The sequence below is a fragment of the Passer montanus genome, unplaced genomic scaffold, assembly GCF_014805655.1.
Source record: "Passer montanus isolate IOZ18808 unplaced genomic scaffold, ASM1480565v1 scaffold57, whole genome shotgun sequence".
NCBI classification, from domain to species: domain Eukaryota; kingdom Metazoa; phylum Chordata; class Aves; order Passeriformes; family Passeridae; genus Passer; species Passer montanus.
In genome coordinates, this window is record NW_024370705.1 from 1,264,837 (window position 1) to 1,287,266 (window position 22,430).

Genomic DNA, 22,430 nt, shown 5'->3' on the forward strand with positions numbered 1-22,430 from the left:
CCTGGGGCTGGGCCGGGCCGGCCGCGGCTCTCCCCGCCCCGGGGGGTTCGTCCCGCCGCCCCCGGGCTGGGCGCGGGGCCGCCGGCGCCGCTGTCAGGCACCGTTCGTGCCCGTGGCGGAGGCCGCAACAGCCGGGATGTGAACGAGGGAGCCAGACTGGGAGACCTGCGGGTGTTCAGCCTGCAGAAGGGAAGGATCCGAGCAGAGCTTAAGAGCCCGTTTGAGTGCCTGAAGGGGCTGCAAGGGAAGCTGGAGTCCTGCCTTGGGCAAGGACCTGGAGTGACAGGATAAGGAGGAACGGTTTCCTTCTGTCGGAGGGCTGGGTTAGATGGGACATTGGGGAGAAATCGTTCCCTGGAGGGTGCTGAGGCCCTGGCACAGGGTGCCCATAGAAGCTGTGGCTGCCCCTGGATCCCTGGAAATGTCCAAGGCCAGGCTGGACATTGAGGCTTGGAGCACCCTGGGCTAATGGAAAGTGTCCCTGCCCATGGCAGGGGTGGCATTGGATGAGCTTTAAGGTCCCTTCCCACTCCAGACCATTCCGTGATGTTGTGATGGCTCTGTGAAGAGCCCCAGAAGTTGTTCCTGCTGTCTGGTCTCTCTCTGAAGAGGGTGAATGGCTGGGAAGTGGTGTCCACCCCATTTGGGATCAGGGAGCTGCCAACACACGAGGTCAGTGTCTGGTCAGCTCCAGGCACTGACTCCAGTGGACTTTTGGCCTCTGTCAAGCCAAGGAGGCCAGGCCGTGGTGTCCTTCCAAGGACCCCTTGTTGGCAGTGCTGGCAAAGGCACCATGGTCACCCCGCTCTGCGGAGGAAACCTCGGAGGAAGTGAGGCTAACCCGAGGCGCTGGGCCCCAGGGCGGTGCTGACACCCAGGAATGTGCTGTTGCTGTCAAGCTGGTTCAGCAGCGTGTTTGGCGTTTGCCTTCCTGGCCCTGCTTTCACAGCAACGCCCAGAGAAAGTCGGGATGGCGGTGGGAAGAGCGCGTGGCAGCCAGCTCCTCTCCTGCTGGGACATTGCCTGGAGCGCGCTCGCTGCGTTTTGCCCACCTGAGTGCCCTGGTGCCAGCTGTGCCTCAGTTTCCCTCTCTGTGAGGAGCAGAGCGTTCACCCCCCGTAGCCTGTGGGTGTTACTGGGTGGGTCTGGGGGTGAAACGGTGCTGGAGGTTGGAATGTTGGCACTGGGCAAGGTGCATCACTCTGGGTGATAAACCTTGTCCCTCTGCACCGCGGGAGTGGTGTGGCCTCTCCTTCTTGTGGTGCTGCACCCTGTCCTGGCCACACACCGTATTTAAGGGACACTTGTCCTGGCTGTCATTCCTGTGGCTGTCCCTGTCCCTGGGTGGGTGTCCCTGTCCCTGCTGGAGGCAGCAGCAGCTCTGGATGCAGGTTGTGGTGCTGGGGGCCAGTGGCTGCTCCCAAGGGTGCTGACAGTGTGGTGGCTGCAGTCACTGGGGACTGAGCTCTGCAGCAGCCACAGATGTGCTGGGGCCCAATCCTGCTCTGCTCCAGGGCTCTGACTGTCTGCCCAGGAGGGATGAAGGGGAATACTCTGGCTGTGGCTGCCAGAGTTGGGTTTGCCGTGCCTGCTCCAGGGCTCTGTTGGCTGACTGTCTGCCCAGGAGGGATGAAGGGATGACCTCCCGCTGTGGCTGCCAGAGTTGGGTTTGCCGTGCTGGGAGGGGAAGCACAGGAAGGGCAGGCAGGGTGTCCGAGCATCCTCAGAGGGTCTGAGGGCACGCGAAGGGCCGAGCCGTGGGGATGTCACCCCGTGTGGATGCAGAGGAACGCATTGCTGGCATAGGGCATCCCGTCACTTCCCCGCCCGGAGTGCCCCCGCCCTCCCGCCTGGGCCATATGAAATGCAGCCGGTGCTCGCTCCCTGCCCGCTGCCAGGCAGCCATCAGCTGGGAACAGCTTCCAGTCTGTGCTGGCGGGGCTCCAGCAGGCCCACAGCCAGCTCCTGTATCCAGCGTCCCGCGCTCCCGAGCTTCCCACGCCTCGCGGAGCCCCGGCTGGAGGCCAGCGCTGCCTCCATCTCCGCGCCGGGCTGGGGAGCTGCCGGCCATGCCTGGCCGTGCTGGGGAGGGTGGGGAGCCAAGCAAAGCAGATCCTTTGGGAGCGGGTTTGCTCTCGGAACAATCGTGCTCGCCCCGTCCGACCCGCTGCGGTGGGTGGGGCTGGGCAGGGCGCGGGCAGCACTGCCAGCTGGACACGGCCCTGGGCTCACCCTGCGCTCGCTTTCCGGCTCGGCATGGGCAGGGAGGAGGCAGGGCCTGCGTGCCCTGTAGTGGGGCTGGCTGCTGGAGGATGCTCAGCACCAGGCCACTGGCCTCGGGTCCTCAGGAAGGATCTGACTCTTCCTGAAATTGGTGTGGCTACAGAACAGTGTGGAGCAGAGCCTGGGAAGGCATTGAGACTTCACTGATGGCTTGGAGGAGCGTCTGCTCTCCTTGGATGTCCCTGCCTGGGCCTGCCCGAGCTGCCTGTCACCCATCTCGGCACAGATGCGGTGCCACGGGGGGTTGGAGGCTGCAGTGCAGCATCCCCGCTGCCTCAGCAGGGTTAAATCGGATTCCCTGGCTAGACTGAGCCGTTTCTGGAAAACACTCCCCTCCCTCCTGAGGACCCTGGTCCGGGCTCAGCGCCGGCCTGGAGCAGCGCCAGGCGTTGGGAGCGCAGTGTGGCTGGAGCTGTGTGAATGACACGATGCTTATGGCCCTGACTCTCCGTGTGCAGCTGGCCTCTGCCACAGGGATCAGGTCTTGCTCATCCCTCACCTTCCTGGCGTGTCCCTGGGGATGCTGCAGCATGTGCTGTGTGCAGTGCAGGCAGCTCCTGAGAGGTTTGAGCAGCTCTGCTGGTGCAGTGACTTCACTCACGGGTAGCGAGCGCTTCCGGCAGCTGCCGAAACGCCGGCGCTGCCGAGCGTGTCCTGAGCCCTGTGCCTTGAGGGGTGCAGCCACCTGCATGGGGGACACCCAGGGTGCTCGGGAGGCCAGGGGGCTCAGCCAGGCACCCGCTGACCGGCCTCTTCCTCCTGGTCCCACAGGCTGGAGGAGGTGCCCTTGGAGGTGCTCCGGCAGCGGGAGTCCAAGTGGCTGGATATGCTCAACAACTGGGACAAGTGGATGGCCAAGAAACACAAGAAGGTAAGTGACAGCCGTGTCGCCTCTGGGAGGTGGCAGTGAGGGACAGCCAGGCACAGCAGCGTCCCTTTGGGGCAGCCTGGTATCACTGGCTCCCTGCAGGCAGGCGTCTGTGTGCCTTTGGATGATGCTGTTAGCTTGAATGGGCTGTTCACTCCCCTTGGAAACTGGAGCCTGGGGGGGCTGAGTGGTCCTGAGCCAGCCCACTTCTGCCTCCAACTCTTCCCTGCCGGGCTGGAGCTTTCCTAGAGCTTTTTTGGCTGCCTGCAGGCAGCCATGGGAATTGTTTGCTCATGGAAACTTCTGTTCTGAGCATCTTGCAGACCAAAAAAAGCTCGGTGTAGGAAATGTTTGAGCCTCATGCGCGTGACACTGGTCTGTGAACAGGGGTCCCTGGGAGACTCCTGGCTGGCTCCATGGCTTGGTTTGCTGGTGCTCCCTGATCCCCTGAGCCTGCAGATGAGGCGGGAATTGGGATGCAGCAAGTCCAGGGCTGCTGCTGTGTATCTGCTGGGGGCAGTGAAGCTGCTGGTATGGGACAGCAGTGCCAGAGAGTGGCCAAAGGGCCTTCTCCTCCTCCCCATGCTGGCAGAGTCTCCTCAGTGTGCCCAGAGTGCCACCCCTACTCAGTGCCTGGTGAATGACACCGGAATCCCTCATCTGTTTCTTGGCTGCTCTTTTCTTCTCCCCATGCTGGCAGAGTCTCCTCAGTGTGCCCAGAGTGCCACCCCTACTCAGTGCCTGGTGAATGACACCGGAATCCCTCATCTGTTTCTTGGCTGCTCTTAAAGGATTTGGGAGAGTTTTCTGGGCCATGGCAGGCGGGTGCTTTGTTCCACAGGCAATTTCCACCACTCTCCGGCCGTGTGCCACAGGGTGCCCTCTGGGATGGGGTGAGTGCTCCAGCAGCTCCCTTGTGCTTGAGCCAAGCCTCTGGGAGTCTCCATGGGGCTGATGTGCTGTATAGTCTGTCCTGCAGGAAAAATCTATGCCTGGAGCTTTGGAGACGCTGCTCTGGAATGCTGCTCTGTGCCTGTATCCCTGGGGCTGCTCAGGGAAGGCTGCCAGGCCTGGCCTTGGATGCTGTCAGCTATCCTTGGTCTGGCAGGAGCCTGCATGGTGCAGGTCTCTGCTGCTCTGGGGGAGCTCCCTGAGCCTCTGAAAAACCCCAGTACTTTTCTGGCTGTCTCACCAGGGTTGGCAGGCAGCCCATCGATCCCTGGGCCAGCTCCTGCCAGGCTTGCTCACACCTGCACCGCTCCAACATCCCAAAATCTCCCTGCCTGGCCCCGATCCCAGCGGCCTGACCCCACATCCCTCATGGTGCTGCACTGTGCCAGCACCGCGTGCTGGAAGGAGGGCAGACGTGTGGGTGGGCAGCTCCCACTGCTCTCCTGGCACGGGCAGCGCTCTGACTTCACCTTGCTTTCAGCATCCTCAGCCCAGACACTCCCAGATGACGGTGGGATCGTGGGGGTGATGGCAGGACCCACGTGGGTCCAAGGGGAGGAGCTGCTGGCCCAGCCGGCTGGAGGGGCTGCTGAACCAAAACCCAGTGAGGCGCTTTCCTTCCTGGCAGCTCAGCCAGCAGGAAGGGGAGCTGGCTGGAAATGGGAGCTGTCAGCCATGGAGCTGCCCACAGCAGCCCTGGGCATGGTCCGCTGTGTTTCCTGCCACCACAAAGGGACCTGTCCCTGCAAACAACCAGTGAGGGAGCAGCAAACCCCCTGGGGAGGTGATGGTACTGTGCTTGGAAACAGCCACCTGCTCCTCAGCTGCTCCAGCAAACAGGGAAACACAGCCGTGGGCAGGCAGGGGACGCCTGGGGAGGATTTGGGAGCTGTTGGCCGCTGCTCTCAGAGCTCTGGCACAGTTGGCACGTGCCACCCAAGCAGGGATATGAGGAGAGGAGGCTGTGCTAGGGTTTTGCAGGGTGTTGTGGGGAGTGGCTGTGCTGAAAGCACTAGGCTTGTGGGGCTCACACATACCCTGGCTGAGGACTGTGAGGAAAAGAACATGTAAGGATGTGGAGCTGCTGGAGAGTCCAGAGGAGGCCATGGAGATGCTCCAAGGGCTGGAGCCCCCCTGCTCTGGAGCCAGGCTGGAGAGCTGGGAGTGCTCACCTGAAGAAGAGAAGGCTCCAGGGAGAGCTCAGAGCCCCTTGCAGGGCCTGAAGGGGCTCCAGGAGAGCTGGAGAGAGACTGGGGACAAGGATGGAGGGACAGGACACAGGGAATGGCTTCCCACTGCCAGAGGGCAGGGCTGGATGGGATATTGGGAATTAGGAATTGTTGGCTGTGAGGATGGGCAGGCCCTGGCACAGGGTGCCCAGAGCAGTTGTGGCTGCCCCTGGATCCCTGGCAGGGTCCAAGGCCAGGCTGGACACTGGGGCTTGGAGCAGCCTGGGACAGTGGGAGGTGTCCCTGCCCATGGAATGAGATGGTCTTTAATGTCCCTCCCAACCCTAACCATTCCATTGTGTAATTTGGAGCTACTGCTGATGAGGATTTGGAGTGGGTTGCTGGGGCTCTGATTTGGTCCCTGCTGGTGTAGGCAGCACCAGAGCTAAGCTGGCTCAGCTCCCCATGCAGGGTAGGCACCGACTGCCTCGCCTGGACTTTGGTCCTGGCTGGTGCCCACTGCCAAGGAAACCAGGGGCACAGGAAACTGTGGGCATGGAGCTGGCTCCAGGGGCCTCAGGATCTGGCAGAGAGATAGGAACAGACCTGCCCTTCTGCCCAGGATGAGCAGGTGGAAAGACTGAGACACTGGTCAGGGTGCACATCCCTGCTTTCCACAGGGGGATGGGGGACTGGACTGGGGGCTGGGGAGCTTCCCCTGTGTCCTCAGTGCTTCCCATGTGGGACAGAGCCACTCACTCCCCACCTTGACTCCAGTGTTTGCTTTTCCAGCTCCCAGCAGGATCTGGCTTTGAGGCAGTGCCAGGCTTGTTTGGAGCTGTTTGCAAGCCACAGAGCCTCTGCTGTGCCTCTGGCAGCTCCCCCGTGCTGCTGGTGCTTGACTGCCATTCCAGCTGGCATCCCAGGGGCTCAGGGACACTTCTTGTTTGGGAGGCAGCAGGGGACCAGCCTGTGGCCGTGGTGCTGGCCTGGCTCCCACCTTGCCCAGGAGTGTCTTTGTTTGCCAGCGCTCTGTGATTTTCCTGTGACGGCTGCGTCTCTCCCGCAGATCCGGCTGCGGTGCCAGAAGGGGATCCCGCCCTCGCTGCGGGGCCGGGCCTGGCAGTACCTCTCTGGGAGCAAGGTCAAGCTGGAGCAGAACATGGGCAAGTTTGATGTGAGTCCTGCTGGGGACCCTCCTGCACCACCAGGGAGGGGGCAGTGCTGGGGTGGCTTCTGCTCAGGCTTGGGTGCATGTTGGGATCTCAGACATCTTGGGGGGGTGTCAAGGGTGTTGCTCACCCCAGTCTTGCCCTCCCCAGGAACTGGACCTCCTCACAGGAGATCCGAAGTGGCTGGATGTGATCGAGCGGGATCTCCATCGGCAGTTCCCCTTCCATGAGATGTTTGTGTCACGTGGAGGCCATGGGTATGTGGAGCTACCGTGTGTCCAGCCCTCAGCAGCCATGGATGGGGTGGGCACTGTCTGTCCCAGCTCATGGAGCCACACTCACGTTCCAAGCGTCCTCCCCATTCCTCCAGCATTCCCTATACTCCCACAGCATCCACGAGCTGAAAACAGGATGGCTCAGACCAGCTCTGACACCCAGTGGGGTGGGAATTGCTATGACAGGAGGGCAGAGGGAGGAGGTGGCAGCCTGTGGCTTCCATTTGACCAGAAAAATGCTGCTCCCAATGTGTTGGGGAGTGCCTGTGCCCGTGTGCTTGCAGCTGGGCCCCTGCCTGTCCGTGGCTCACTCTGGGCAGGGTGGTTGTCTCCATGCCTCAATTCCCAGATCCAGGCAGGATCTGCCCTCTGTGGGCCGAGCTTCCCAGAGCTGTTGTGTCCTGGAGCCCCAGGTTTGTGTGGAAAAGGGATCCCAGCCCGGGACTGACCCAGGCTCGCGCCCGGCATGCGGGGGAAGGCTGCAGGGCCACGCGCGTGCCGTGTGCCCAGCTGTGCGTGCCCGGGTGTCTCTGCAGGCAGCAGGACCTGTTCCGGGTGCTGAAGGCGTACACGCTGTACCGCCCTGAGGAGGGCTACTGCCAGGCCCAGGCGCCCATCGCCGCCGTCCTGCTCATGCACATGCCGGCCGAGGTACGGGCACGCGCCTCCGGGACAGCGGGCACCTCCCGGGGGTGTGGGGCCCCTTGGGCTGTGCTGATGAGTGGGGTGCCTGCCTCAGAGCAACCCAGAGTGCCCCAGGGGTGCTCTGCTGCTTCCCACCCTCTCCCGTGGTCCCTGGGAGCAGGGAGTGGGCCACAGGGATGCCCTCTGGGTGCTCACCTGCTGTTCCTTGGCTTGCAGCAAGCGTTCTGGTGCTTGGTGCAGATCTGTGAGAAGTACCTTCCTGGCTACTACAGCGAGAAACTGGTGAGTAAAGGGCTCATGGTGCCTTCAGCAGTGGCAGGGATCTGCAGGGTTCTGCATCTGGGTTGGGGCAACCCCCAGGACCAATCTGGGCTGGAGATGGAGGGATCAAGAGCAGCCCTGGGGAGAAGGACATGGAGGTGCTGGTTGGTAAGGGTTGGCCATACCCTGGCCATGTGTCTTGGGCTGAGCCCCCAGTGTGGGCAGCAGGGGAGAGGGGATTCTGCCCCTCTGCCCTGCCCAGGTGAGACCCCACCTGCAGAGCTGCCCCAGCCCTGGGGTCCAGCTCAGGAAGGACCTGGAGCTGCTGGAGCCAGTCCAGAGGAATTCATGGAGCTGCTGTGAGGGTTGGAGCAGGCTGCTCTGGAGCCAGGCTGGATCTGGTGGTGTTCACCTGGAGAAGAGAAGGCTCCCCAGAGACCTTGGAGCCCCTTCCAAGGCCTAAAGGGGCTTCAGGAGAGCTGAGGAGGGACTTGGGACAAGGAATGGAGGGACAGGACACAGGGAATGGCTTCCCACTGCCAAAGGGCAGGGATGGATGGAATAGTGGGAAGGAATTGTTCCCTGGCAGGGTGGGCAGGCCCTGGCACAGAGTGCCCAGAGCAGCTGTGGCCACCCTATCCCTGGCAGTGTTCCAGGCCAGGTTAGACAGGCTTGGAGCAACCTGGGAAGGTACCACATGGCAATTGGGTGGAATGAGATGAGTTTTAAGGTCCCTTCCAACCCAAACCATGCCATGATTCTGCACCTCCAGGCCAAAAACTTATCCAGCTCCTCACCCTAGGGAAAGAAGGAGTCTGGGGAGGGGCTGGGTATTCCCAGAGTCTCCCTGTTGTGCCGTGGCTCCCAGAAGCATTTCACATTCAGGGATGGGGTGTCAGTGCAACATCCATGGGACACAGCTCTGCTCATATCAGCTGTACAGGCTTAGCTGCCCCTGCTGGGGCCGGGCCCTGGGGGCTGATCCCAGGGCTGGGGTATTCACTGGGATGCTGGTCCCTGTCCCTGCAGGAAGCCATCCAGCTGGACGGACAGATCCTCTTCTCACTGCTGCACAAGGTGTCGCCTGTGGCCTACAAACACTTGAGCAAGCAGAAGATCGACCCCATCCTGTACATGACAGAGTGGTTCATGTGCGCCTTCTCCCGCACGCTGCCCTGGAGCTCCGTCCTGCGCGTCTGGGACATGTTCTTCTGTGAAGGTGGGAGCTCCCACCATCCTCATCCTCCTCCTGGGGGGACTGCACTCCCCACAGCCGTGGGACCTGTAGCAGGACAGGTTTGGGGCAGCCACATGCCTGGGGGGGAGGTGGGCTGTTTTCCTCAGGGTGGGGAGGCATGTACATCCCAAATTCACCCTCTTGCATGTCCTGACTGTTAGTGGGACTGGGATCTGCTGCCCCACAGCATTTGAGGGACATGGGGCAGTGTCACCCTGTCCTGCCTGGTACTCACTGCCTCACGTCTCCTCTTGCAGGAGTGAAGATCATCTTCCGGGTGGGCCTGGTGCTACTCAAACACACCCTGGGCTCCTCGGACAAACTGAAATCCTGCCAGGGCCAGTATGAGACCATGGAGAGGCTGAGGGCCCTCAGCCCCAAAATCATGCAGGAGGCCTTCCTGGTGCAGGAGGTGAGGTGCTGGGGACGGTCTGGGGTCCCAGTGCTACCCAGCTGGCCAGTGCTGCCGGACCGGGCTGTCCCTGGGTGGGCGGAGCATGGGCAGCAGCTCCCAAAAAGCTTGGTTAGCATTTCCTGTGCCCCGAGGGGGATCCCACACCCAGCCCCGGTGGCACTGTCGCTGATGGCGCAAGTGTCCCCACAGGTCATCGAGCTGCCGGTGACGGAGCGTCAGATCGAGCGGGAGCACCTGATCCAGCTGAAGAAGTGGCGGGAGACGCACGGAGAGCTGCAGTGCAAGTCCCCGCCGCGCCTGCACGGCGCCAAGGCCATCAGCGAGGCGGAGCCCGCGCCGCGAAAGGCGCTGGAGCCCGTCCCCTCCATCATCGTTTCCCCCGGGCCCGCCCCCGTGCCCAAAGCCCGCAAGAGCAAGGAGAAGAGCCGGGAAAAGGGCCCGGCCAGTCCTGCCAACGGCCCCGGGGCTGAGGGCAACGGGGCGCCCGGCACGACCCGGGAGCTGCTGCACCCCCAGGTCTCCCCCCACCACCAGTCCAAGGAGAGCCTGAGCTCCCGGGAGAGCGAGGACACGTACTTGTAGGGCCCGGCCCACACCCCGGGCAGCCGGGCTCAGCGGGGCTGCGCACGGACCCGGGCGCGAGGACACCCAGGGGGACCCTGGCACCCGGCGCTGGGGGCTCTGAGCTGGAGGGATGGGACAGGGGGGCTGTGCGGCCCCGTGAGAACAGCGTGGCCCTCTCGGGGCATGCGTGGAGCTTGGCCAGGTGTGGTGACCAAAGGGGACACCGTGGGTCTGCGCTGGGTGCCCACCCCGCAGGGTGCTGGCACCACGAGCGGTGGGAGCCCGGGCAGGGGGTGGCTGAGCCACCCGAGCTCCCTCCCCACACTGGGGGGCTGGGCTGCCCCTCGGGCCCTTCTCCCCGTCCCAGAGCCCCTCAACCCATCACCCCCCCCGGGTCCCTCCCTAGCCCCCACCCTGTGCCAGCCAGGCAGCCCCAGCCCTGGCTCCCGAGCACTTAGGCCTGGCGCAGGGCACTGGGGGTACACGAGGAGCCCTGGGACCCCTCGCCCCCCTCTTATCTAGTGAGGATATATCAAGCTGTAGCCCTATATGTAGTACCCAACTTACCTACTCACTGAGCCTATTTATTATTCCTCCGAGGCAGGACAGGGACCGAGGCAGGATGCGCTAGAGGCAGCGGGATTTGAGTTTTGGGGCTAAAGCCCCCCCATCCCATCCCCTCCCATCCCCCAGTTCCCCAGAGCTCAGGGGGAGTGTTTACCCTGCCAGGGCTCACCCCACCACTGCCGCCCCCCCAGGCCCCAGCGCAGGTGAGACGGGGTGGGTGAGCAGCAGCCAGGTGCTCCCTGGTTGTGGGGTCCCCTCTGCCCCCCCTGCCCTCCCCAAGGGTGGGTGGTGGGTTTGTAAAATAAAGTGGGAAAAGCAGTTTTGTACAAAGGGGTCAATAAAGCGAGTGTGTAAAGGCGCAGCCCTGGCTCCCACCTCTCTCGGCCTGGGATGGGGGGTGGAGGGTGGCAGGAGGCAAGGGGGTCACCTCCCACTTGCTGCAGCAGTACCAGCTTCGGGGGCACCCTGACCTGGACCCTACCCTTGGCTCTCTGTCCCTGGGGAGCACCCTCCCCTGCATCCCACTTGCACTGGACACTGACTGGCATGCACCCTTCCCTGGGTCCCGTCTCCCTTGGCTGCCCTTGTCCTGGGCAGTGTCCTGGGAAGGGCCACGCTGCTGTCACTGTCACTGCTCTGTCACCGCAGAGGGTGGCCCAGCCCTGCTGTGTCACCCAGCCTTGGGCTGCCCGTTTGAAGTGGAATGGGAGGAGACTGAGACTTGCCCCAACTTGTGATAGTGGTGGCTGCCAGGCTCTGGTGCACTCCCATCCCAGCACCCAGGCCTTTCCCCTTCTCCCACTGTCACAGCTCCTGTGGCTGAACAGAGCCAGGGGACCCCTAATTAATCCCGTGGCACCTCAGAGCTCAAAATGGTGCCCACACCATCTCTCTCCTTCTTCCGGCAGGCAGGAATTCTGCCCAAACCTCCATTCCTCCCTCCACAACCCCCTTTTTCAGGGGGTGGACCTGGTTTGGTGAATCCCCTCTCCAGGCCTGGTATTGAGTATGTGGGACCCGGCTGGGTGCAGGGGTTGGGGGTACAGTGGCGTTGGCAGGGTCTCCCTTGGTTGGGCACCCTGGGCTGTTGAACTGAGGCTGGTTTGGGCACCCCCAGGGCTGCAGTTCGGGGGTACCCCGGGACTCTGAGCTGGAGCTGCTCCAGGCACCCCGGGGCGCTGAATTTGGGCTGGTTTGGGCACCGTGGAGTTCTGTACTGGGGCTGGTTCCGAGGCTCCGGTGCGGCTATCCCGGGGCTCCAGTGCGGCTATCCCGGGGCTCTGGACCGGGGCTGCTCCCGGAGCGCCGGGCCCGGCTCGCTGCCTTTCTCGCCGTGCGGGGCGGTGCCGGTCGGGTCCCGAAGCAGTGCGGGGCGGTCCCGGCCCAGGCAGGCGGTCGCAGGGCGGTCCCAGAGAGATACGGAGCGTTCCCGGATCGGTCCCTGGGCGATAAGGGCGGCCACAGGCCGTTGACGAACCGAAGCGGGGCGGTTCCGGGGCGGTTGCGGGGCGATGTGAGGCGGTCCCGGGGCAATGCGGGGCGGTCCTGGGCCGGTCCCGGGGCGATGCGGGGCGGTCCTGGGCCGGTCCCGGGGCGATGCGGGGCGGTTCCGGGGCGGTCCCGGGGCGATGCGGGGCGGTTCCGGGGCGGTCCCGGGGCGATGCGGGGCGGTCCTGGGCCGGTCCCGGGGCGATGCGGGGCGGTCCCGGGGCGGTCCCGTGTCCGCCCTTATAGCGGCGGCGGCGGCGGCTCCCGGGGCGGCGCGGCCGCCATGGACCTGCACATCCTGGAGCACCGGGTGCGGGTGCTGAGCCTGGCCCGCCGCGGGCTCTGGCTCTACACGCACCCGCTGCTCAAGCTGCTCTTCCTGCCCCAGCGCTGCCGGTACCGGCTTCTCTCCCCACACCGGCCTCCTCCTTCTCCTCTTCTTCCCCCGACTCCCGGCCCCGGGAGGCGGCGGCGGTTTTGAGGTCAGCAGCACCGATTTCTTCTGCTTCAGATGCAAGTTCTTCAGCCTGACGGAGACCCCCGAGGACTACACGGTCATGCTGGACGAGGAGGGCTTCAAAGGTAGCGAGCGGTGTCCCGCTGGCAGGGCGGGCTGGCACGGCGGGCACGGGCTCTGGGCCGCGGGGAGCGAGTCCCGGCTTGTGCTCGGCTCCCTCGGAACATGCCCATCCCGGCCCCCCGGCGCCTGCGCCAGGGATGTGCCGGCTTGCCCGGCCGAGGCTGTCCCGGCGCGGCTGCCCTCGCCCCGGCAGCCCTCGGGGCAGAGCTGCCCCCCGGCTCGTGGCACCGAGCGGTGCCAGCCCGCAGCGCGGCTGCTCCCGGCAGGGCGCAGGCACCTCCCGGGATGCCCGCGGGCAGCGCTCCAGGCTCTGGCAGCGCTCCTGTCATCATTCCCGCCTCCGGTTTCATCCCGTCCCTCCTCCCGGAGAGGGCCAACTGGAGCCTGGCAGAGGAGGGCAAAGCACAGGCCCAGCCGGGCTGGCAGGGGTGAGCCCTGTCCGGCAGCAGGGCCCAGCTTTTGGGGTGTCCTGGGCTGCTTTGATCCCTTCCAAGCCAGTCGCTCTCCCAGGGAGGTGCCATTTGGTGACGTCCCCACCGCGGGTGACCTGGCGCGTGCCGTGCATCACCCTCGCGGCCAGCCCTGCCCGGGTACCGGCCCAACGGGCTGAGCCAGAGGGTCCGGATCCCGGCCCGCCTTCCCACGCCCAAACCTTCCTGCCGCGGCCGCAGGAGCTGGGCGCAGCGGATCCTTGGCCGTGACCCAGGGAACAAGGGTCAGCGCTCCGGCCACGGGTGCTCACGGCCAGGTGCCAGGCTCACCTCCTTGTGCTGTGGAACAGGACCGTGTCCCGGGCTCTCCCCGCTCCCAGAGCCAGAGCTGTTCCCCATGTATTGTTTTATTTTGGGGCCTGCAGACAAATATTCCTCAATCCCGAGGGGAGGGCGGGAAGTGCTGAACAATGGTCCTGCGAGCCTGCGGCCTGCAGTGCCCTGTGAACCCCCCTTGGCTGGGGGCTGCCGGGGTCCCCCCGCTGCCGGGCTGGAAGGCGACCCCAGCAGAGGAGAGCTGCACCCCCTCTTCCCTTGGGATCAGGATTCAGCCCTGGGGTGGGTGACACGGGCAGCGAGGTCCCCTTGCATTCAGCCTCGCCCAGGGTGGTGTTGAAAAGCAATTAAACGCTGAGCTCTGGGACAGGTCCCCATGTCCCCGAGTCCCTGTCCCGCCCCCCTGTTCCCAGCACTGGGCCCTGGGCCGGAGCCGAGGCCGTTCTGGCGCTTCCTGCACAGGAACAGGCGCTGGGAACACCCGCGAGGCCCTGGATCCGGCCCCGCTCCTGCCCTGCCCCGGGCCGAGCTTGGGAGTGGGGTACAGAGCCTGTCCCCCGAGGGGGTCCCCCATGCGACCTGCCCTCCACTGCTGGTGTGAAGAGTTCGGGGTCTCAGCTGGGCTTGGGGCTGGGGGCTTGTGTGATCTCCCATGGGAGCTGCTCCCACCTTTCCCGCATGGGAGTGCGTGGGAGGAGACCCCTGGGTGCCCTGGCCTGTCCCGTGCTGGGAAGGGGAGCCCAGAGAGGAGGGGGCGCCCTGGCTGAGTCCTGGGGTACCCCAGCAGTGCCAGCCCCTCCCCTGGGCAGGAGGGTGGGAGCAAGGGCGGTGGGAGGCAGGAACAGCAGGCCTATGCCCACTCTGCCAACACCAGCAGATTTTAGGGAATTAGCTGTGGCCCTCTGCCAGCCTGGGGTCTCTCCTGGGCAGGAGAGTGGGAGCAAGGGAGGTGGGAGGCAGGAACAGCAGGCCAACACCAGCAGATTTTTGGGAATTAGCTGTGGCCCTCTGCCAGCCTGGGGTCTCTCCACCAGGCTGGGACCAGGTGCTGGGACGCCCAGGACAGCGGGATGGCCCTGCCCTTGTCCCCTCCAATGCCCAGTGTGCATCCCTGGTGGTGGGCGCTGGGCTGGGGGTTCCTGGGAGCAGAGGATGCCCCAGGTGCTGGGATCCCCTGCCCTTATCCCCTCCAATGCCCAGTGTGCATCCCTGAGCATCCCTGGTGGTGGGCGCTGGGCTGGGGGTTCCTAGGGGCAGAGGATGAGCAGGGCAGCCCCACGGCCCTGATGGTGCTGGTTTTGGGGTGCAATGCCAACACTCCCTGCACCCAGCCTGGGGCCCTGGCACAGGGAGGAGAGACACATCTTGGGCATTGGGGGGGCTGTAGCCTTGGCCCCCCTCATCCCTATGGCCAGATCCCAGTGTGGAGCAGCTGAGCCCTGGCTCATTCCACCTGTGGATGGGGCTCATCTGCACCCCAAAGCAGCGTCCCCACGCCTGGGGCTGATCCTGCCTTGGGGGTCAGTGTGGCACACAGTCCCGAGCTGGCCCCGGCTCTGTTTCTGGCTGTGCCGAGCCCTGCGGAGCCACCTGCCCCAGTGTCCCTTGTCCCTCGCAGAGCTGCCACCCTCCGAGTTCATGCAGGTGGCAGATTCCACGTGGCTGGTGCTCAGCGTCGTCTCCAACGGGCGGGAGCCGCCCGGCTGCCAGGCCACCGGTGTCACCAAGATCGCGCGCTCGGTCATCGCGCCGCTGGCCGAGCACCACGTCTCGGTGCTGATGCTCTCCACGTACCAGACCGACTTCATCCTGGTGAGTGACGGGCACGGGGGCGCCTGGCTGGCTGTCCCCAGGCCCTCTGTGCCCTGAGCAGGGGTGGCACAGCCGGCCTGATCCCGCTGCCCGGGCAGGTGCGGGAGCGGGACCTGCCCGTGGTGATCCACACGCTGGCCGGGGAGTTCGACATCTACAAGGAGGAGGGTGGCGAGTGTGTCCCCGTCACCTGCGATGACGTGAGCAACGGCTTCCTCAAGCCCAAGCCACGTGAGTGACACTGGGCTCTGTGTCCCCGGGGCCACCCAGTCCCACCCAGATGATCCAGTACAGCTGCTGGTACCCATATCCTTGAGGGACCTCCAGGGCTCCCCTGTCCCCAGGCCACACTGTCCCAGAGCCATCCAGTCCTGCCAAGATACTGCTCCCATGGGTGGTTCCCACATCCTGGGATGGTCACCGTGTCCCCAGGACCACACAAGGACTGTCCCCAGTCCCTGCCAAGGTGCTCCTGCTCCCACCAGTGGTACCTACGTATTTGAGGGACCCCACCAAGATGCTCCAGTTCCCACTGGAGATGCTCGTCTGGGGCCACCCAGTCCCTACCGAGGTGCTACAGCTCTCACCGGTGGTACCCACATCCTTTGGGACCCCGGGCCACCCCTCTGCTCCCTGAGAGACTTCGGGCTGCGGGCGCGGTGGCCACGGGGTGGCACTGCGGGACTGTCCCCGCGCTGTCCCCAGGCCTGACGCGGCCGTTCCCCTGCCAGCTGCCAGCCCCACGCTGCACCCGGTGCAGAGCCCCCAGACGCGCTTCTGTGTCCTGACGGTGGCCCCCGACACGCTGCCCGCCATCGCCACCATGCTCATCGACGTCCTCTTCTACTCCCACAGGTGAGTCCCGGGCATGGGGACATGGGGTGGCCTCTTGCCTGGTGCCACCTGAACTGCGGTGACATTGGTCCCAGCCATTGGTCCCAGCGGGTTTTCACACTCTGGGTGTTTTCCAAATGGTTTTGTCTTCCCGGGAGCTGCACTGTGAAGGGTGGGAGCCCTGAGGTGACACAAGGGACAAAGCCACCATTGTACCAAATCCCAGAGGGAAGACTAAAGCAGGAGGGGGTGGGTTTGGGAATGGTGCTGAGGGGAGGGAATCCTGCTGGGGTTCTCCCATGCCCCTTGGGATGGGGTCCCTTCTGGTGGCATGCTCCTGCTCCAGAGTGACTGTGGCCTTTTGAGAATGCCCCAAAACCTCACAGGTGTCACCTGTGAGCTGCAGACCCTGTGGGGACCACCTGCTCCTGTCCCTTCTCCCCTGCCCTGCAGCACCCCAGCATGATGCTCAGACACCCAGTGCCACCACCAAGCCCTTCTCCTCCCCATTTTGGGGGTCGTGACCCCTTTGTGTGTCCCCTTGCCCCTCGGTAGCCCCCCCTGGGATGCAGCCACCAGCAGCCAGGACCTCGACTCCATCACCTTCTTCTCCTTCTCCCTCATCGAGGGCTACATCTCCATCGTGATGGATGCCGAGACCCAGAAGCGGTAGGTGCCATCCCGGGGCTGTCTGTCCCTCTGTCCGTGGATCTGGGGGCTCGGGGAGGGGGTGACACTTGCCTTCATCCCCTCAGCTTCCCCAGCGACCTGCTGCTGACCAGCTCGACGGGGGAGCTGTGGCGGATGGTGCGCATCGGGGGGCAGCCCCTCGGCTTCGGTGAGTGAGGCCGTGCTGGCCGCGTCCCCGCTGGTGCCACTGCCACCCAGGAGGTGCTGTGGGGCACTGCTGTGCCCGCGTGTCCCCGTGGCAGTGACCTGGGGCCCCCTTTGCCCCCCCAGACGAGTGTGGCATCGTGGCGCAGATCGCGGAGCCGCTGGCGGCCGCCGACATCTCGGCCTATTACATCAGCACCTTCAACTTCGATCACGCCCTGGTGAGCCCTGCCCCTCCCCGGGGACCCTGCCAGCCCCGGGTGTCCCCTGAGGCTGACACCCCTCTGTCCCCCGGCAGGTCCCCGAGGAGGGCATTGCTGAGGTGATCCACCTGCTGCAGCAGCGGCAGGAGGGCAGATAGCGGCCGGCTGTCCCCGGGCTGACTGTCCCAGCGTGGTGTCCCCCTCCTCCCCAGCCCTGTTCAGTAATTGTTCTTGTTAATGATCCCCCAGCCTGGGACAGAGCGGGCACGGCAGCGCTCCCTCTGCCGGGGTGTGGTGGCTCTGGGGACGTGGTGGCCTTGTGGCAGTGAGCACTGGCCCCCAGGAGAGGGGTCAGTCCCTGGTGCCACCTCTCCCTCCGGCCTGGCCTGTGCGGGGTGGGTGGCCCAGGGAGAGTGGGTGTGTCCAGGTGGAGGGGACAGGGCGGGGACATGCCAAAGAGCAGTGGTGTGCCACCGTGGTGCTACAGGGGGCAGCCTGGGGCTGGTGGGATGTGTCCCCTTGGGAGGGGAGCAGTGGCCACGATGCTCAGGGACACCCCTGGACCAGCCCCGTGGAGGGGAGAGCATTCCTGGAGCTGGGGTTCCCCCTGGCACCCCAAAAATCTCCAAGGGGGCAGTGGGGGGGCTTTGGTTCAATGCCAGCCCTGGCTGTCACCTGTCATGGAGGAGTGACAGTGACACCCAGCCCCTCACAAGTTGTATTTTCTCACAGTTTTTGATAAGTCAATAAAATTCTTATTATTTTTATTTCTGTGTAGCCCAAGGAGGTTGCCCAGAGCTGGTCTCTGTGTTGGTGGCAGGGGCTGGGATGCAACAGGGGGACGGAGTCTGGCTGTGAGGTGACTGGGACACGGCCACTTTCTCTACTCTGTATTTTGGGTGAAAAAAAGGGGTAAAACTGCAGCCCCCAGCAAATCACCAGCCCCAGAGAAACCCAGGCCCACATTTTTGCCCTCCCCCCGCCTCACACTGGGCCAGACTGGGGGGAAACTGAGGCAGGAGCTTGACCCCAGGCCTCGGGATGTCCCTGTCACACTGCCACCGTGTCCCCACGTTCTCCTCCCTCGCTGGCAGCACTGTGGCAAAGTGGGGTACTCGGGGTGGGGCTGTGCCCTCCTGGGGGTGCTGCTGCCAGGGGTGCCCCCGGGGGGGCCTGGGCCTCAGCCAGACCCAGCACGAGCCTGTGGGGCCCTCTGCTCCCATCCTGTCCCCAAAATCCATCCCGCGTTCCGAGCACCACTGTGCTCCCGTCCTGGCACGTCTTGCCCACATCAGCCCCGCACCCTTGCAGCCACCAGCTTCCTGCCAGCTCTCCGGGGCTCTCTTTCCTGTCTCGGGCCCTTCTCCGAGTCATGGGACGCCGGTGACGCGCTCCCGCGATGAAGAAATTGCCGCGGCCGTGCGGTCACCCGCGCTATTTTTGTCCCTCCTGGTATTGCAAGTGCTGGCCACGCTCCTGCCATCAGCAGGGTGGCCACCACCACGGCGTCCTGCTGGCCCAGCCCAGGGGGTGGCAGTGCCATGTGGAGGGGCCAGGGACAGCTGTGGCCAGGGGAGAGCTGAGGGTGGAGCCCTGATCACCCTCAGGGCAGGGGAGGGAGGGATGGATGGATGGATGGATGGATGGATGGATGGATGGATGGATGGATGGATGGATGGATGGATGATCATATGGATAGACAGGTTAATGCACAGCTGAACGGGTGGAGGAATTCTTGGATGGGTGCACAGATGATGGATGGATGGACAAGTGGACAGACAGATGGATGGACAGCTGGTGAACAGCCTGTTGAGGCAGCCTGAGGGATGGACAAACTGCTGTGGAACAAGCAAGATCTTCTCCTGGTTGCTCCACCTTTCCAGGACTGCCCTGGGCACAGCCCTGCCCACCCCAGGAACCCACCGCAGCCGCCACCTCTGCCGGGGAGGCCCCGGGAGGAGGAAGAGGAGGAGCCGTCAGAGGCAGCGGGTGGAGGAAGCAGACCGTGCAGGTCGTGGTGCGGCCGGGGCAGGGAAGTTCTGGGAAAAGAAAGAACTTCTAAAAGTCAGTGACTATTGCATCCTTCTTCCTGGAAGGAGCTGTTAATTTCTGCCCCTGCGCCATCACCGAACTCTCCAAATGCGTAAATTCGGCGAGAGTCACCAAAATCAACGGCATTGCGACACGCCTCGACACGCTGAGCAGAGACATTCACCTCCAAGGAAAGGGAAAACCCCGGTCGGTGCCGGGCTGTGCCTGCCAGGAAGGGGAGCCAGCGGGACAGAGGGGACTGTCCTGGGCGCGGCTGGCTGTGCCAGCCCCAGGGCTCTCGGTGTTCCCGTGGGTGCTAAGCCTGGTGTCCCCTACTTGGTTCAGCAGCCCAGTTTGTCACCCAGAGGTGTGGGTGAGTGTGAGCAGGCGGACGGAGCATCTCCCGGAGCAGCGGGCAGTGCTGGGATGCCGTGCACTTCCCACACCTCCATCTTCCTCCTTCCAGGGTAGATTTTTGCCTCCCACAGCTGGATTTGGGATGGGAAACCCCCCGTGGTGGCACACGGGTGACATCCCCGTCCCCGCTGCCAGCCGCCCCTGCCCTCTTTTGCATTGGGGTTTCGGGGCAGCCGGCGCTGGTTTCAGTTCACCTGTTGGGTGCTGAGCGGTGACACGGCAGGAACCAAAAGTCTGTTTCCCAAGGAGCCCAGGATTGCCAGCCCGGGGTCCCGCCGGCTCCGGGCTCAGCGGTGGCACCGCGGCCTCCCCGGCTGGACCCACCCGGACTCCCTCGAGGAACTGACTCGAAGAACATCCGAGCCCGGCCCCGTTTCCTCCCGCCCTTCTCACCCTGCACATTGGCCCCGGACAGGCTGAAGTTCTCGCAGCCTTCCTCCCCGGGTGCCTCCTTCGCAGGGTGACTCGGGTGCGCTTTAAAAGCCGCGCTTCCCCATCGCGGGCGCTGAAGGAAGTGGCTCTGCGCGCCGCAGCCCGGGCGCACACCCTGCCCCGGCCATGCGGAGCGACGGGCGGCCCTGGGCGCTGCTGGCAGGTACGTGTGTGCCCGGGGCCGCGGGCCCGCCGCTCGGCCCGCCCGGCAGCGCCGGGGGAGCGCGGGGCCCCCGGGGCTGCGGAGCCGGCGATGGCACCGAGCTCTGCCACGGCCGTGTCGCCTCCCTCGGGCGCTGGCGGGGACGGGGACATTCCCCGCCGTGGCACATGGGGAGCACTGGGAGTGGGCAGCCTGGGAGAGAGGGGATGCCGGGAGCGGTAGGCGGGAGGGGACAGTTTGGGGACCAGTGGTGGGAGGTCAGGGGTCAGCTTGCCCGGAGGGACAGAGGCTGGTGTCAGCCCAGTGCCATACCCAAAGTGCTGTGGGTGACAGAGGCACTGGGACAGTGACTGGCAGAGCTGGACAGCAGGACTGGACCCAGGAGTGTGGCTGCTGTCCCCTCCTTTGCGGTGGCCCGTGCTGGCAGGGGGAGCTGCTGGAGCAGCTGCTGTGGTTGGCCTGCGCATCCCGGGCGCTCCACAGCACCTCCAGCACCTTCCTCCTCCTCCTCCTCCTGCCGGGTGCCCAGCAGGGTTTTGGCGCAGGGTCTGAGGTGCAGGCAGCACTCACTCCTGGCACAGGGATGGTGAGCCTGTGAGAGAGGGCTGTCCCTGCACCCAGCGATGTCCCAACGGCCCCTGACTCCCTCCTCTTCGTCCCCAGCTGTGGCCAAGGGGCTCCTCATCCTCTGGGCAGTGCCGGGCCAGGGGGGCAGGTCCCCGCTGGCCCCCAGCGTGCAGCAGACCCAGGCGCTGGTGAGGCTCATGGCCGAGGACGCGCAGGAGCTCTTCGCCTTCTACGTGAGTCCCCTTCCCCAGGGCCAGGGGTCACGCCTGTCCCCTCCACAGGGCGGCCAGGGGACAGTCCCCGTGCTGCTTCCACGTCCCTGACCGTCCTCTCCAATCCCTGAGCAGGAGAAGGAGCAGCACCTGGCCATCCACAACATGTGCCGCACCAACAACCCCCCCGAGTGGCTGCAGAGGCCGGCCAGGGGGCCCTGGGGGCTGCGGAGGCTGCGGAGGCCCATGATGCACATGGAGCAGGCGCTGCAGGACATCATCCGCCAGCAGCGCGACCTCCACCACCCCGAGGCCGAAATCCTTCGCCGCCTGAACGGGACCCACCTGAAGGTGCGAGCGCTCCTCAGCAACCTGGCGGGGCTCTTCCCGGCCCCCGGCCCCCGCCCCGGCCGCCGGCCCCTCCCCAGCCCCGCGGCATCCCTCGGCATCTTCCGACAGAAGCTGCAGGGCTGCCGGATCCTCTGGAGCTACGCCCGCTTCATGGCCGAGCGCAGCGCCGAGCTGGGCGCCGGGAGCCGCCGGACGCGCCGGGAGAACGGGAGATGACCCCGGGGCTCGCGGCTGCCCGCTCGGCCCTAGGGCAGCCCCGCCGGCAGCTCCGTCATCTCCATCATCTCCATCTCCATCCCACGGGAGGCGATCCCAGCCCCGTTCCAGGATGGAGAGGCATCCGATGGCCGGGATGCCCCGCGGAGCCCCTCGCCCTCACCCGGGCGAGGGCTCGGATGCACTGACAGCATCTGCCGCCGCTTCGGCTCCTCGTGGGGACCCTGCTGTCCCCGAGCCGCCGCTGGGCTGCAGGACAGCCCTGCCTGGCTCTCCCACGTCCTGCCCCGCTCTCCCGCGGATCCAGGTGGCCCCAGCGGAGCCGGGTGTCCCCCGGGTGCCCAGCTGCTCCCTGTCCCCGAGCCCTGCCGGATTTTCCAGTGATTCAATGGGTCGGCTGACACAGCCTGACTCAGAGCTGCTCGCCCAGCACCGGCCCCGGGCCCGCGGAGAGCGCCGCTGCCACCGGCGGCTGTCACCGGTGTTGTCACCCCTGCCTGCCCGCCGCCAGCTCCGCTCCCAGTGAGGAGCTGGGAGTGCAATCCCGGCACGGTCTGTGTCCCTCTGAGCCTGGTGTCCCCGAGCTCAGTGTCCCTTTGCACACCCCTGTGCTCTCAGTGTCCCCTGTGCTCTCGGTGTCCCTGTGCTCTCAGTGTCCCCAGGCTCACTCCTGCACACTAGGTGTTGCCATCCTGTCCCCTCCGTGTCCCCCCGAGCCTCCCAGGCCGTGCCACCACAGCCCTGACTGTGCCCAGCAGGGGCTGGCTCTGGCCACTGCACTGTGACAGTGGGTGACAGCCCCCACTGCCTCCCCCTTATTTATACATTAATATTTGTGTGTTCATTGTATTTATTAATTGTTAGGGTTAATTTAACTCCTACAGCTTGCAGAAGTATTTAAGGACATTTCTAATATATAAATATCTATTTTTATTGTATTTTTTTTACGGTGTTAAACTATGAACATCACAAGGATTTATTTATGTATTGATATTTTTGGTACACAGAGATGGGCAGTGCCCCCGCTCATGTGGCACTTCTTTATTTTTGTACAACGGCAGAAGGAAATAAAGTGCTGACCTTGGCCCATGGGCCACCGAGACGTTGTGTCCCGCT

General features: G+C 64.7%; 3 protein-coding genes across 6 annotated transcripts in view; all 3 read left to right on the plus strand.

Moving 5' to 3' along the window:
- TBC1D10A (TBC1 domain family member 10A) overlaps positions 1-10,768 on the plus strand; it is an 11,661-nt gene extending 893 nt beyond the window's left edge. The window contains exons 2-9 of the mRNA XM_039725854.1: positions 3,055-3,154; positions 6,341-6,448; positions 6,594-6,700; positions 7,255-7,369; positions 7,580-7,645; positions 8,654-8,843; positions 9,119-9,273; positions 9,466-10,768. Of these exons, the coding sequence (XP_039581788.1) occupies positions 3,055-3,154; positions 6,341-6,448; positions 6,594-6,700; positions 7,255-7,369; positions 7,580-7,645; positions 8,654-8,843; positions 9,119-9,273; positions 9,466-9,858 (1,234 nt within the window). The 3' untranslated portion in view covers positions 9,859-10,768. The remainder of the gene's footprint in view (positions 1-3,054; positions 3,155-6,340; positions 6,449-6,593; positions 6,701-7,254; positions 7,370-7,579; positions 7,646-8,653; positions 8,844-9,118; positions 9,274-9,465) is intronic.
- Positions 10,769-12,056: 1,288 nt separating this feature from the next.
- CASTOR1 (cytosolic arginine sensor for mTORC1 subunit 1) lies at positions 12,057-17,692 on the plus strand. Of its 2 annotated transcripts, XM_039725856.1 has the most exons (9): positions 12,057-12,291; positions 12,407-12,477; positions 14,861-15,054; positions 15,153-15,285; positions 15,786-15,909; positions 16,444-16,557; positions 16,644-16,726; positions 16,849-16,943; positions 17,021-17,692. In XM_039725856.1, exons 1-9 carry the CDS (start codon positions 12,068-12,070, stop codon positions 17,081-17,083), a joined length of 1,101 nt encoding a protein of 366 aa, XP_039581790.1. In that variant the 5' UTR covers positions 12,057-12,067; the 3' UTR covers positions 17,084-17,692. The 2 variants fall into 2 exon arrangements, with proteins under 2 accessions (XP_039581790.1, XP_039581789.1); XM_039725855.1 differs by lacking the exons at positions 12,057-12,291; positions 12,407-12,477 and having other exon boundaries at positions 14,404-15,054.
- Positions 17,693-18,608: 916 nt separating this feature from the next.
- LOC120510295 lies at positions 18,609-22,381 on the plus strand. 3 transcript variants are annotated; one of them, XM_039725984.1, is made up of 3 exons: positions 18,609-20,768; positions 20,883-21,098; positions 21,207-22,381. In XM_039725984.1, exons 1-3 carry the CDS (start codon positions 20,592-20,594, stop codon positions 21,312-21,314), a joined length of 501 nt encoding a protein of 166 aa, XP_039581918.1. In that variant the 5' UTR covers positions 18,609-20,591; the 3' UTR covers positions 21,315-22,381. The 3 variants fall into 3 exon arrangements, with proteins under 3 accessions (XP_039581918.1, XP_039581917.1, XP_039581916.1); XM_039725983.1 differs by having other exon boundaries at positions 18,609-19,968; positions 20,632-20,768; positions 20,883-22,381; XM_039725982.1 differs by having other exon boundaries at positions 20,883-22,381.
- Positions 22,382-22,430: the final 49 nt, after the last annotated feature.

Bases quoted from the DNA above. Each gene is read 5' to 3' on its own strand.
- LOC120510295 (XM_039725982.1), top strand. From the start codon at position 20,592: ATGTCCCAACGGCCCCTGACTCCCTCCTCTTCGTCCCCAGCTGTGGCC. The intron at 20,769-20,882 runs GTGAGTCCCCTT...ATCCCTGAGCAG, and splicing joins AGGAGCTCTTCGCCTTCTAC to GAGAAGGAGCAGCACCTGGC.
- CASTOR1 (XM_039725855.1), top strand. From the start codon at position 14,551: ATGCCAACACTCCCTGCACCCAGCCTGGGGCCCTGGCACAGGGAGGAG. The intron at 15,910-16,443 runs GTGAGTCCCGGG...GCCCCTCGGTAG, and splicing joins GTCCTCTTCTACTCCCACAG to CCCCCCCTGGGATGCAGCCA. The intron at 16,727-16,848 runs GTGAGTGAGGCC...TTGCCCCCCCAG, and splicing joins GGGGCAGCCCCTCGGCTTCG to ACGAGTGTGGCATCGTGGCG.